Raw genomic sequence first — 15,229 nt, forward strand, 5'->3', positions numbered from 1 at the left:
GGCCCTTTAAGAGCCCCTCCCTTCTCTGCTCGCTCTCTGCCATCTGTGTCAGAGTGGAGAGCAGAGGAGGATTTGGCAGTTTAACTGTGAAACACAGTCATAACTCAGCATATGTGGGTCAAAAGTGGAATGTAAAGACATCAGTGCGTAGAGTTTTTTGTCAGGAATTCAATGGTGTGCTTTTTGAAGGTGTGAGTGTTTTAGTTTAGAAGCTACAAGTGTTTGTTTGAGAGTATGTACATGAGGGCAGAGACCCTCCAATTGTGGTTTCCATGACTACAGTAAACAAATCTCTGCCATCTGTGCAGGAGTGGAGAGCAGCTGAAAAGTGTACATTTTTAGTGTGTGAAAAGCAAATAACTCTGCATATGTTGCTTGGAAGTGGAATGTAATACCATATTTTTGTAGGGATTTTTCTGAGGAATCGACTGATATGTTTTGTGAAGCTGTGAGAGTTTTAGTTTAGACGTGAGAAGCATTTGTTTGAGAGTTTGTACCATGAGAAGACACGGCCACCCCATTGACTTCCATTGTAAACGTGAAACGTGTCTCCCCCACTTTGACGGCTTATAAAATCCAAACCGAACGCGTAGTATATTAGCCTTTAAAGATTTTTGAAGAGCAGTGTTGGGAGAGTAATGTGTGAAAGTCTGGAAGCGGTGCCATTTACGGTTTAGGAGGAGATAGATTTTGTTCGGGGAGTAAAAAATTCCTTTTTTTGACAGTTTTGTCCAATTTGTGGACATTGTGTTGTAGATAGGTGAGAGGTCAGAGTGTATGAATTTTTCGTCTTAATGAGACGATTCCAACGGTGTTGGTCCCATGTCTGTGGGACATTCGTGCAAGCAGTTATAGCGCTCCCAATTTTTTTTTAGTTTTTTTGCTCCCTAGGTGGCGCTATTGAGTTTTGGTGAAATTTTTATTTTAAATATAAAATTTTTCGCCGGACCGGACGTGTGTGCAAAAATTCAGCGAATTTCATGCATGTTCAGGGGGTCAAATTCAGCGTTAAAGTCGCGGCGGAAGAAAGAAAGAATTAAAGCTGCAAGCAGCGTTGTTAGGGCCTGAGCCCCCGCCTAACCGCGGCCGGATCGCCGGCCCGAATCCAACGGTGTAATCGGCAAATCCCTAGGCCTTGTAGTTTAGGAGATACGAGCCTCAGCGCGCTGCACAGTGTGAGTGCAGAGCTGAGAGCCGGCCCTTTAAGAGCCCCTCCCTTCTCTGCTCGCTCTCTGCCATCTGTGTCAGAGTGGAGAGCAGAGGAGGATTTGGCAGTTTTACTGTGAAACACAGTCATAACTCAGCATATGTTGGTCAAAAGTGGAATGTAAAGACATCAGTGCGTAGAGTTTTTTGTCAGGAATTCAATGGTGTGTTTTCTGAAGGTGTGAGTGTTTTAGTTTAGAAGCTACAAGTGTTTGTTTGAGAGTATGTACATGAGGGCAGAGACCCTCCAATTGTGGTTTCCATGACTACAGTAAACAAATCTCTGCCATCTGTGCAGGAGTTGAGAGCAGCCGAAAAGTGTACATTTTTAATGTGTGAAAATCAAATAACTCTGCATATGTTGCTTGGAAGTGGAATATAATACCATATTTTTGTAGAGATTTTTCTGAGGAATCCAGTGGTGTGTTTTGTGAAGCTGTGAGAGTTTTAGTTTAGACGTGAGAAGCATTTGTTTGAGAGTATGTACCATGAGAGGACACGGCCTCCCCATTGACTTCCATTGTAAGCGTGAAACGTGTCTCCCCGACTTTGACGGCTTATAAAATGGGAACCGAGCGCGTAGTATATTAGCCTTTAAAGATTTTTGAAGAGCACAGTTGGGAGAGTAATGTGTGAAAGTTTGGAAGCGATGCCATTTACGGTTTAGGAGGAGATAGATTTTGTTCGGGGAGTAAAAAATTCCTTTTTTTGACAGTTTTGTCCAATTTGTGGACATTGTGTTGTAGATAGGTGAGAGGTCAGAGTGTATGAATTTTTCGTCTTAATGAGACGATTCCAACGGTGTTGCTCCCATGTCTGTGGGACATTCGTGCAAGCAGTTATAGCGCTCCAAATTTTTTTTTAGTTTTTTGGCTCCCTAGGTGGCGCTATTGAGTTTTGTTGAAATTTTTTTTTAAAATATAAAATTTTTCGCCAGACCGGACGTGCGTGCCAAAATTCAGCGAATTTCATGCATGTTCAGGGGGTGTAATTAAGGGTTTTTTTGGCGGCGGAAGAAAAAAGAATAATAATAGTAGAAAAACTTAGCAATTTCAGATATAATTTTTGCCACCATAGGTTTCAATGGGGGACCTCACCCCCCGTCCCCCCCCGGACCCTCCTGTGATGTTTTTAGAGGCCTGTGATGTTCCTAAGTGTGTGTTTTTACTGCTTTTAGCGCTGACTTCGTGTCTCTCTGACTTCGAAACATAATAGGGTCTTCGCCCAGAAGTACCTTCTGGCTCAGGCCCTAATAATAGCCAAAAAAACGCAGCAATTTCAGATATAATTTTTGCCACCATTGGTTTCAATGGGGGACCTCACCCCCCTGTCCCCCCCCGGACCCCCCTGTGATGTTTTTAGAGGCCTGTGATGCTCCTAAGTGTGTGTTTTTACTGCTTTTAGCGCTGACTTCGTGTCTCTCTGACTTCGAAACATAATAGGGTCTTCGCCCAGAAGTACCTTCTGGCTCAGGCCCTAATAATAGTAGAAAAACTTAGCAATTTCAGATATAATTTTTGCCACCATAGGTTTCAATGGGGGACCTCACCCCCCGTCCCCCCCCGGACCCTCCTGTGATGTTTTTAGAGGCCTGTGATGTTCCTAAGTGTGTGTTTTTACTGCTTTTAGCGCTGACTTCGTGTCTCTCTGACTTCGAAACATAATAGGGTCTTCGCCCAGAAGTACCTTCTGGCTCAGGCCCTAAAAAACTTTGCAATTTCAGATAAAATTTTTGCCACCATTGGTTTCAATGGGGGACCTCACCCCCCGGTCCCCCCCCGGACCCCCCTGTGATGTTTTTAGAGGCCTGTGATGCTCCTAAGTGTGTTTTTTTACTGCTTTTAGCGCTGACTTCGTGTCTCTCTGACTTCGAAACATAATAGGGTCTTCGCCCAGAAGTACCTTCTGGCTCAGGCCCTAATAATAAGAAGAAGAAAAAAACGCAGCAATTTCAGATATAATTTTTGCCACCATTGGTTTCAATGGGGGACCTCACCCCCCTGTCCCCCCCCGGACCCCCCTGTGATGTTTTTAGAGGCCTGTGATGCTCCTAAGTGTGTGTTTTTACTGCTTTTAGCGCTGACTTCGTGTCTCTCTGACTTCGAAACATAATAGGGTCTTCGCCCAGAAGTACCTTCTGGCTCAGGCCCTAATTAGAATATGTCATGGTAGGTTTAGTTGACAGTTCGGTTTCTATAGTAATTTAACCTCAACCTTTAAAGGTACTTTTTAATGTGTGTGGTTGTGCAGGTGGTCAAATACAACCTAAATCCAGTATGGAGACCATTCCGAATCCCAATGCAGGCACTCTGTGGAGGTGACGTGGAAAAATCAATAAAGGTACTATTTACACACACACACACACACACACACACACACCGTAGATTTTACTTTTTTCCTTGGGGACCCATTTTTGGCACAGTGCAACCCCTACCCCCTCACGCTAACCTTAATAATCAATGCTACCACTAACCTAAATGTAACTCCAACCCCAAAGCCAAACCTTAACCCTGAAACAGGCCTTATCCCTTTTGGGGTCCAGCATTTTGGCCTCACAACAACTACTAGACCACAAGTATATTGCACTCCAAGGTTTTTGGACCCCACCAACAACGGTATTATTAACAAACTGTTCTTAATAAAAACAGTGAAGCACTCCCTCTGTTCAGACCTGGTATTTTTATGTGTCTGCTGAAGTGATTTGACCACAAGTACACGGCTCTAGGCACAGTTATGATTTAACTTAAAAGGCATAGCGGATGCTTTGAGATCCGGCCCCTCTGACCACATTTGGAGGTCGCAGAGAGCTAAATAGCAGTGTGCACACAAATGTGACCTGGGCCACCATGACAGATCGCCTAGACGAGTGATGCTGTCTGCTTAGGTAGAATTATATGATCATTTACATTCCAGCTTTGACTGTCACCACTGGCAATTAATTACAGTTAAATATTCTATTAAAAATGCACACTGGTTTGAATACAGGAATATTCAGATACCTAGTATGCACACATTGTGAAATAAGCAAATAGAATCATGCTATCCAATGATGTCACATTTGGAATTAGGACCGTAGATTGGATGACTTCATAGGCCATAACTGGAAACTGGCCGCTCCGTCTCAGCGTGTCCACTTACATGTCGGTCTAAGTAACAAGCGCAGACAGCATGAATGTCACACACCCCAGCGTGAAGATGCATGCAAAGCAGGCAGATCTAAGCTTGTCTCATTTAATGGTTCCTGTACCGCACCGCTGCGGTTTGTAACTTTGGAGCAGGCACACTCTTCATTAGATGTAGTAATAGAAATATAATCTGTGGCTGAATTCCTTGCGGTGTGTTCGAGAGCAACTTTTTGGCACAGACAGGCGACGCGACAAAGGCGGGATGACGCAACAGTCAACCTTTGTTGGTGCTCGTTCTTTTCTGTGGTTTTCGCGTGTCTGATAATCGTAGCTCCAACAAGGAAATGTGTGCTAGCGTTAGTTTATGTGTGTTTTTTTCATTTGTGTCCATCCTCTAACCCTGTTAAAGCACACTTGTCAGGAAGAGATGATATCCAGTCATCATTGCAAGTGAGTTTACTGTCCCCACCATGTGTGCTCTTCACACCAAGGATCCAGTGTCTGTAGCAGGGCAAGCCAAAATCCTGCATTCATCTACATCTGGAATACATCCAATTAAGATCACTGGCCTCCACCACAACCATCTTGTGTCCCTGGTCGATCCGAGTTTGAAGGATTTCTTTTTCCTATTGATGAAAAACGTAAACTGTTCTGTGCAACACAAAACAAATGTGTTGATTCGACCAAGCTTGTTTCCATGCGTGATAGAAGGCTAAACAGCAAAGCAACCCCAGAACAGTGAGCCAGCATGTGGCTAAGCATGATCAGTTTTCACACTTGGTTTGATGTTGACAACATTTTGGTGTTTCTGCCATAAAAAAATAACAAATTTGCATGTCATTTCATGAAAAAAAAAAAAAAAATCAGAAGACTATTCTTTCTTTGTTTTTTGTTTTTTTTGCTTGCTATCATCCAGCACATATGGAGTGACAGAGGAATGAGTCCAATAAACAGGAAGTAAGTTAACGGAGCTTTGTTGATGCATTGTCCAGTTCCATCGTCTCAAAGTCAAAGAATTTTGGAAATGAGATCTGTGGTTAATAACACATGCTTCAGACATGCTGTTCGATGGCATAAAATGTATCAATTAAAAAAAACACACACACTTTTGAATGTAGAAGCTTTTGAATGTCTTAAAATGCACAGATTGTGTCGCTGACATGAAATCTCATCAAAACAGAAAAGGTGCATACCTAGTTTTACAGGTGGGTAGGTCTCATAAACTTGTGTCCCTCCATCGATCCGTACTCAATCGCGGATGTTGGATGTTTTACCGCAGTAGTAGCACCTTCATTGGGAAACCCCAAACCTCCCTTTACCTAGCTTGTAAATGTTTATTTGCTACAGATCTTATTTCCATCAATAGTCCAAAATCTCCTTGGCTTTAGGCTGAGGGAAACCATGGCAATGCTAACTAGCAACAAACATCCTTCCTGCAGCACTCTGTTATTCTTAGAGCCAACAAGCTACCAGGGACTCACTGATGGCCTCAACATTATAGTATGATGTAGATGCAGGTGTCACTGTCAGTTGTTAACTCTTCAGCCTAAGAGCAACTCTCAGATTGCCTAAACCACACTGGTTGCTTCATACTAGTCTAGACCCATTAGTCTTTTCCATGTTTTCTCTGAATGAAGGCACTCAGAATCTGCACACATGACATGAAGCTTGTGTGTGTAAATTCGGAGTCAAAACTCTGTGTGTCTGGCGTTAAAAGGGGAAGTGGGACCTTGCCTGCTCTCTTTGTTAGTTAGAAAGTGTCCATGTTTTTAATTGTTTTTCAACTTCAGGATGTTGCCTCCTCCTCATAACATGCTTTTTGTCTCATCTAGTCTGATTGCCTCTGTACAAATAATGAGAAATGTGATTTGAGTGACTTCATCTTGTTTCCTCGAACTCTGTGTCTCAGATAGATTGTTACGACTACAACAGCAGTGGCTCTCACAACTTAATCGGATCCTTTCAGACCACACTCTGCCAAATACAGCAGGCCTCACAAACATTCGCGGTGAGCACTCTTTGTGTGTTTTGCAAAAAAATGTCATTTGCTTCTTGTTAAGTTGAATCTTCACTGTACATGATGATGATGTGTGTGCAGTTTACTAGAAAACAATGTTCCATGTGTACCTGCTGACAGTTTCAATGTGATGACCACATGTCAAATTTAACTTCCAAGCAGCATATGTGACATCACAACTTGCTTGAAAGCCAATGAGTCTGCAGTACAACCAACACGCTTTAGTCTGGATTGCTAGGCGAGGATGCTAGAAGCTCTGCTGCTAATGACAGTGAGGCACATATATAACATGAGTCCCAGTCAGAAGACAGGAACTCTCTTACTCTGAACTTAGAAACTGCACCAAAAACAAGAGGACACCACCAGCATCATTAGAGCTGAATGCATTCGCTCCATCATCTCAGACTTTAACAATGGCCAAGGGGGGTCTCCTAAATCTGCTCTGAAATGTGCTATGTAGCAGAAAATATTTGAATATTTTTCATTGCCCATGAAAAAACATACTGGGTAACCTGCTGTCAAAATTGAGCTGAATAAATCAATTTCAAATTTAGAAAATAAAAATTGTGATATGGGCGGCACGGTGGTGCAGTGGTCAGCACTGTCACCTCACAGCAAGAAGGTTCTGGGTTCAAGTCCCAGCTCCAGCACAGGATCTTTCTGTGTGGAGTCTCCATGTTCTCCCTGTTCCTGTGTGGGTTCTCTCTGGTACTCCAGCTTCCTCCCACAGTCCAAAGACATCAAGAGAGGTCGAGGCTGATTGATACTCTAAATTGACTGTAGGTGTGACTGTGAGAGTGAATGGTTGTCTGTCTCTATGTTGGCCCTGTGATGGACTGGTGACCTGTCCAGGGTGAACCCTCCCTCTCACCTGAAGGCTGCTGGGATAGGGTCTGGAATGAAGAAAATAGATGGAATATTGTTATACAAAAAATTAAAATCAGAAAATTCTCTCAGTGCGACTTATGTGAATGGTATTTCATGAATCTTTTGTAGTCAAATCTTGACACTTATTCAACGTATTTTCCATCTTCCTCAGGCCGAGTTTGAATGCATCAATAGCAAGAAGAAACAAAAGAAGAAAGGATACAAAAACTCTGGTATAATAATCATAAAACACTGCAAGGTACTGCTCTATGTCCTTTTTTCTTTTAATTTATTGTGGTATTTCTTTTGAAGTCAGAAATCGCAGAGATTCCAAATGAATTAAAGGCTACATCTGCTTTTTCAAACAATCTATGTTGTTCAAAGTACTGTTTACAGCTCTAACAAATATTTTATCTTAGCACATATTTGCAAGAATACAACGTCGTAAGAAACAAAGCTGTAGTACAGAAATTGGATGAAATAATGATGCACTGATTTCCTGTAACCGCTATCTATTCACAGACAGTGAAGGAGTACACATTTCTTGACTACATATTTGGTGGCTGTCAGATTAACTTCACCGTGAGTGCATTTTTGTGGATCTTTTTACCAATGAAAAGGATATGATCCAACATTTCTAGTTTTTTAGATGCTGTTCAGACATTATTTGATGGGTTATTCACTGCAATCATGCCTCCTTCTCCGTTAGATCGCTATTGACTTTACAGGCTCCAACGGGGATCCCAATTCCCCCCAGTCCCTCCACTACATCAACCCTCATGGCTATAATGAATACCTGTCAGCTATCTGGGCAGTGGGAAATGTCATCCAGGACTACGACAGGTACATGAATTGGTGTAGTGAAGGACGAAGTAGCTTGGTTGTGGTTTTTAACGTTCTGTAACTTACCAAATAGGCCATAAAGGCCACATTTAGAACATATGTCATAAGTATAAACACTGCATGTCAGATTTAGGCTGCAGTCCTTCAGGGTTAAACATCCGAGGGTGTCAATGTGAAGACACATGCAGGTCAGCATAGTAAATGAAAAGGCCTGTGAAACGAGTCCTACACCAGATACCACAATAGACAAGTATATTATGTAATAGGGTGTTAATCTGAATAATGAACATAGTTGCCATACTAGAGCCACCATAGGACGTCTCCCAGGGAATGAGAGCCATCTGAACAGCTCAGGCACAATACTGGCGCAGCGATGAATACAACATGAGAAATGCTGTTTTTTTTTGTTTTTTTAATTTGTAATGTAACAAACTGTCATTTATGAAGAATAAGGCATGAAAGTCTTTCTTCTGTTCCAGTTTCTTGAACTTTGTGGCTGAAATAGCTGAACTATCATCTTCAGAAATATTGTGACGCAAATCTGATTTTCAGGGTTTACTTACAGGTTCTCAACATGAATTATAACTGATTTAATTCTGTTCCATCAAGTCTAACGTTCTGTATGTTGTACTTCTTGTGTGCAGTGACAAGATGTTTCCTGTTTTTGGTTTTGGAGCCCGGATCCCTCCAACATGGCAGGTGACTGTTTTTGGTTTAGCCGCAGTTATGCTGATGTAACTCGAGTCATTTTTTTTATGGAATCCAGATGAGGCTAACGTTTCCTGTCATGTCTGCAGGTCAGCCACGAGTTTCCCATCAACTTCAACCCTTCAAATCCATTTTGTGAAGGTAATGATTAACTACTAACTACTGTGAATTCAGATACGTTGAGACAGAATGTGCTGATGAGGCTATTTAGTTGAATTCATTCACAAGTCACAGCTCAATCACTGGTGCTCTCTAGTACAAGTCGTTGTCTCACCGATAGAACGGGTGCTGTGGTGAACTCACTGTTCCTGTGCTTGATTCGGCTCAGTATGATCCTCCACAGCACAGTTTTAAAAGGATTACTGGCTGATAATTTGAGAATTTAATTAGGCAGTGGGCTAATAATGTATTGACGGCTAGTTTGAAACAAGCTACATCCAAGTTGATTGAGATCGATGGATGTGAAAGGTTATCTTTCCTCTCAAAAAAAGCAGTGTGAACACGTCATCTTAGTGTCCAAGAAAGAAATAAACATAATGAATTACAGTTGCACTCATGAACACATCACAATTTGACTGTCAAAGGTAACGGGCACTGTGACCTCCAAGAACACCTTTCTGGCCTAATTTCTCAGAATTTTCCCGGTTGGAAATTCCTTCAGATGTAGCAGAGACATTGACTTGGACCCAATTACGACTTGTAACCTACTTACTGTAGGTAAGGTAGTCTGAGGGTATTCCCCAACCCTGGGTCCCTGAGGGCCAGCTCCACACAGGGTGTAGCTTGCCCTTGGTACCAATAACTGAGGCTGAGAGTTTCACACTGGTGCATATATTTTATTTCTTTCAAGCACTGTGAAAACTACAGGTAAAAAAAAAATCACAAATAATTTCCATAGCAACATGGTTCAGAAACGTCACTCAGAAATGAACTAATCAAAGGATGTATAATACACATAATTCAAATCGACATACCTCATTCCACAACCAAAGTATGAGGGGAACATCAAGATGTGGGTCTTTTGAGGGACTGTCATCTCCTTAATAACCTGACAGCAAAAGCCTGGCTCTACAAACATTAAGGACATGAGAATCACGTCGCAACTGTGCATAATTAAACATTGAAACAAACTTCCTGCGTGTAAATCATGGACGCTGCTAAACAAAGGGAAAATGAGCAGCACGCCGCACTGCAGCGGACAACAAGTGAGCAGTAGTGTGAGGAAAAAAAGACACAGGTGGCTCTTGTCCCTTAATTCATCACATCCTCCTCCTCCTGCCACCGCATCTTTGCCGACCCCGCACAACAGCGATCACCAGGTACAGTCTGAGCCAACCCGCTGTCATTTAAGCCGAGTTCGTCCTGTCAGAATCCTTTTTACCGCTCACTCCTCTGATGGCCTCACAACAAACCCTCCCACTTCCCGCCCCGTATGCAAAAGCAGACCGTAGACGTGAACCCAGGGTGCCAAACAAAGAGCCAGACTCATTGCCATGGGAACCAGAGTGCATATACAATCTTAGAGAAAGCACTCCATCACACTACCGTTTGTCTTTGCTACGTTTACTGCGCAAAGGCCTCCAAATTCCTGGGTCGTTAACGACTTCCACCCTTGTCTTTCATGGGCCACTCAGTCCTGAGAGGTCAAAGGTCACTGTGACCACACAAAACCCTGTTTTTGACCAGCACACTTTTTTGACTCACAAATTGCTGATTGTTATGACATGATGAAGTGGCGAGATTTGGTTCAGAAAGGTCCAAGATAAACTTCCATGTGACACCATAACGCTTCACTGGCAGTTCTATCTCAGTAACATGTTGAGTTCCACTCTTAAGTCTGCATCGCCTTATGTTTTTAGGTGAAGTGTATCTAGACTGGTTGGTGGAGGCCTAGTGGATATTCTAGTTTTATCAGGATGATTTCTTAGTTTCTGTGGGACAAAGGAATTTTGAGGCCTCTGTGGCCTAAAGATTAGAGAAGCGGGCTACGTGCCAAGAGTTTTCCAGTACAATTCCCTGGAAAAATGTGGGCGGGGAAATGGGGGATGAGCGCTTCACCCTTAACATGGTTGAAGGGGCCCTTAGCAAGGCACATAGCGGCTTGCCTCTCTGTGTGCATTATTATGAGGGATGGGTGAGAATTTAGAGTTAAGTTACCACCAGGAGTTGATAAACTATTCAAGCATCGAGTGAATAAATGATATCAACAAAACACACAAAGAAACCAATTTATTTTTGTCAAGTATCGGCTGTTTTTGTTTTAAACGGTGGTGTCTGCACATCCAAACATGCCAGTACAGAATTACGACTGTGACCAACATGTCTGGGTTCTCTGTGTTTTCTTTGTTTTTCAGGTATCGAGGGGGTTGTGCAGGCCTACCAGCAATGTCTGCCTCAAGTGAAGCTTTACGGTCCTACAAACTTTTCCCCCATCATCAACCATGTAGCCCATTTTGGGAGACAAGCCATGCAGCAGGAAACTGCATCCGTGAGTTGCCAAGAAGTCTAAAATCAATCAAGAGACTAAGTATAGCTTGTGTTTGTCACTGAATTTCCTTTTTGGTAAGAGGCAGGTAAAGGTTCTCATCAATAGCAGTCATTACAGATGAAAACCACTCATTCTGCTCTGCTGTTTCACAGCAATACTTTGTTCTGCTCATCATCACTGATGGAGTGATCACAGATATGGATGACACGCGTAGCGCCATCGTCAACGCCTCCTCACTGCCCATGTCTATAATCATCGTGGGAGTCGGGGGGGCCGATTTCAGTGCCATGGAGTTCCTGGATGGAGACGATGGGAATTTGCGCTCAGCTACAGGCCAGGCTGCCATGCGGGACATTGTGCAGTTTGTGCCGTTCAGGCAGTTCCAAAATGTAAGTTGTATTTTAGACACACTTTTTTTCTGGCTACTTGAGCGTCTGTGCAATTTTTGCTTCTCAGTCTAGCATTAACGCACATATTTGAATATTTGCACGTCTTATTTCAGGCAGGCACTGCAGCCCTTGCCCAAAGCGTACTGGCAGAGTTGCCTGACCAAGTGGCCTCCTTCTTCAATTTATTTGACCTGAAGCCCCCCAGCGAAACCAGTCCTCCTTAGACATGTAGGAACTCCCCCTCCCATTGACCCATTTGCCCCCTCACTTGTTGTATATATGCATATATATGTATGTGTATATATATGTATGTATGTGTGTATGTATATATATATATGTGTGTGTGTGTGTGTGTGTGTGTGTGTATATATATATATATATATATATATATATATATATATATATATGCATATATATATATATGCATATATACATACATATACACACACATATATGTATATATATGTGTGTGTATATATATATGTATACATATGCATATATATGTATATGATTGTTTATATGGAACCCTGCATGTGTCACCTCAAATAGATTAATTATTCAATATGTCCTTATATTGTGTGTGTTGTGCAGTTATGGCTCACAGTTAAACGCATCCCAAAAGGTTTGCCTGTTCCTTTGTTAGAGAAATGATCTGAAGGGCAGGCGTCTTCCTCTTACAGTCCTCTGCTTTGCTACCACACCAGAGCTCGTGGAGGTTTCCATAGGAAATCACTGGAATTCTCAGTGTATGAATGAGTTAACAGTCCCCAAGGTTCCGTATGTGGAAACTGCTGCTTTGTTTGGTGGCTACAGCTGCTCCCCCACTATCTCCTACTAAATGTCCCCCTCTTTGCACTCTGTCTCTCTCTCTCTCTCTCTCTCTCTTTCTCTCTCTCATCCTCTGTCTGTCTCTCTCTCTCTCTCTCTCTTTCTCTCTCTCATCCTCTGTCTCTCTCTCATCTCTACAGTGTCCTCAAGAAATGCTCGCTCAGAGTGTCTTAGCAGAAGTTCCAGGTCAGGTGGTGACCTTCTTCAGTACCATGCATTTGAAGCCCCCCCACAGTGACACACCACCCTCTGATGTTCCAGCACCAGCACAACCCCAGTGACGTGGCATTTGGACTCAGCCTGCTCATTCAACCACCTCCAAAGGATCAGTCTGTTACTCTCACATGCATTGTGAGAGACAAGATCAACTTTGACCTTATAACTGCAAATTAGATGTTCGTTTTCTGCCTTAAGTGGATTATAACTCAAACGCCTCTCTGGTCACGTGACCATCGTTTGGTCAGCCACTGTTGTAGTGGTGTGTCACTACTCTTTATGCATCTTTTTAATCGTGATCCTCAGGAGTCCTTCAGCCAAGGTTACATTACATGACCACCGTCGTGTTCATGCTGCACAACTTGCTGTCTTACATCAAGAATCTTGAAAGTCATGGTGGTTTACACGACAGTTCCAACCCATTATTCCAGACAACATCTCCGCCCCCAGGTCACCTCGAACCCTGTGTTTTCTACCTGTGGGCTCTCATGGCTAAAGCATGGCTGACGATAACAATTTTAGCCCGTTAGAAACACTAGCAGATGTCGTGCCATGTGCATTAGCAGCAAGAACAGCATCGTGAAAGAATGTTGTACACATCACTTGCATATGACCTTATGTATGTCAAAATAAGGGTTTGTTGAGAATGGATTACTTATGTAACGAGCATGCACAGTACAGGTAATGAACTGAGATCAGTGCAAGTGGGATTAAAAAAAGTCATGGGTTAGTCTGGTAATAAGTGCATGGCAGCGCTGAGGACTCAGTTACCGCTCCATATTCCAGCTTTACTTTGTATCTTGATCACATTTGGCCACAATAGCTTCATTTTAACAAGTATCACTTGCGTGTTCATGCCTTTGTTCCCAAATATGATTTGGAAACTGTCACTTTATTTAGGCGCTTCACTAATGTTTACATTTGAGAAGTTAGCTGGTTAAATGTTAAAGGTCTGTGTCTCTTTTTTTCTAGATTTTACACAACAAAACGTGCAGCGTTGTGTCACTGCTGCTATTTTCTACTTGGTTCAGTTGTTTTGAAAGATATAAATTCACTCATCTATATATTTGACTTGTTAGTGCTTCTGTTTGAGCATCAGACAAACAGAACCTCTCAAAGCGATAGTCATCTCAAACTAGAAAATTGTATATTTACCTCAATGCCGAGATGCTCACTGTCTTTAACATCAGTAGAACAATTTCTCACTGTTAGAATTATTGCCTGTAACTTACTCCTGTACTTGTCTTCATTGTTGTGATCACTTTTTGCACTGATCATTATTTCATCATTTTATGTCATACATTGTCTTGTCTAAGGAACAAGATTTTTTTTATATTTCATGTGGTATGACACTCAATCCAAGAGGCCGAAAGCCCACTTCAAATGACTTAACACAGCATCTGCTTACGTCTTCTTTTTGTAGAATTATAAGACATTTAGGAAGATTATTGTGCTACTGTCTTTGTGACAGTAAAGAAATCCTGTTGCCAGTGTCAACAATTCTTTGCATCTTGGAAATGTAATGAAATTCACGCCATGGAATACTAACTTGTGATTTAATCGGTAAATAATTTGAAATGTTAAATACATTTGTTCTGTTCACTTTATTTTGATGTTTGTGTCCCGGCTGTGGAGCGAGAGGCCTCTTTGGTCAGGTATGAGACCGGCTTTGTTTTGTGCTCATGTGATCCCAGTGAGCAAAATAAAAAGTCATTTATTTATTTCAGCTGTGAGCGTCCCTGCATTTTGCAGCCGTCTGCTGAGGATGTTTTTCATCATCGTGTACGCCACAAACCAAATGAAACCCAAAAACTGCAACAAATCAAATTGAGGTTTCGCTGAACCCCCCTTATCCTCTGTGTGTTGACTTGCACCTAAAATACCAGGCTGATTTACCTTAAACATGGACGAAGGTTCATCCATCCATCTATTTTCTATACTGCTTGACTTTTGTGTGTGTGTGTGTGTGTGTGTGTGTGTGTGTGTGTGTGTGTGTGTGTTGGGGGAGGGGCTGGAACCTAGGCAGGCATGGCAGAGGGAAAGGAAATTGGAAAAAGCAGTCTTCCTGATGCTGAACTGAACTAGAGCCAAATCTAATGCAGTACTTCTAAAAAGGAGACTGAAATGATGACAACTAGACTCATTTAGTATTTATTGCAGTTTATGATAGTGTATTGTAGTTTATTGTATTTTTTACTGGAGTTTATTAAAATTTCTGCCATTTATTGCTCTGTACTTTTTCTGCAGCACATCTCTGTTTCTGCTGCTGTAGCAGTGCCAAGTCCCCACTGAGGGACGAATTAAGGTGTATCTTATCTTAACTACAATTAAAGTGACAACAGGAACCAACCTTTAACCCTTATATAATTAATTAACAATATCATTCCACAGGCTAACATTTTGGTTGTGATGTGATTAATTGTGCAGCACTCATTCACAACTACTGTTGGCTTGCTTTGGCATTCTAATGAGACATTTTTAATGTATCGGGAGAATCGTTTTGATTTCCATGAAAAAAAATGTCAGATAGAAAATATTATTC

At 42.1% G+C, this 15,229-nt stretch overlaps 1 protein-coding gene across 2 annotated transcripts in view; it reads left to right on the plus strand.

The window, feature by feature from the left end:
- LOC147241857 (copine-3-like) overlaps positions 1-14,637 on the plus strand; it is a 58,530-nt gene extending 43,893 nt beyond the window's left edge. Inside the window, exons 7-17 of one of the 2 annotated variants that reach the window (XM_086192093.1) lie at positions 3,457-3,546; positions 6,241-6,339; positions 7,388-7,474; positions 7,738-7,797; positions 7,925-8,058; positions 8,703-8,757; positions 8,856-8,907; positions 11,121-11,254; positions 11,407-11,643; positions 11,757-11,871; positions 12,612-12,751. In XM_086192093.1, the coding sequence (XP_086048219.1) occupies positions 3,457-3,546; positions 6,241-6,339; positions 7,388-7,474; positions 7,738-7,797; positions 7,925-8,058; positions 8,703-8,757; positions 8,856-8,907; positions 11,121-11,254; positions 11,407-11,643; positions 11,757-11,867 (1,059 nt within the window). In that variant the 3' untranslated portion in view covers positions 11,868-11,871; positions 12,612-12,751. Of the gene's footprint in view, positions 1-3,456; positions 3,547-6,240; positions 6,340-7,387; positions 7,475-7,737; positions 7,798-7,924; positions 8,059-8,702; positions 8,758-8,855; positions 8,908-11,120; positions 11,255-11,406; positions 11,644-11,756; positions 11,872-12,611 lie in introns of both variants that reach the window. The other variant, XM_086192092.1, reaches the window with a different exon arrangement.
- The last annotated feature ends 592 nt before the right edge of the window (positions 14,638-15,229 follow it).

This window comes from Aulostomus chinensis, chromosome 21 (genome assembly GCF_037954235.1).
Source record: "Aulostomus chinensis isolate RoL2024-O1b breed Wild chromosome 21, RoL_Achi_v1.0, whole genome shotgun sequence".
Lineage (NCBI taxonomy): Eukaryota > Metazoa > Chordata > Actinopteri > Syngnathiformes > Aulostomidae > Aulostomus > Aulostomus chinensis.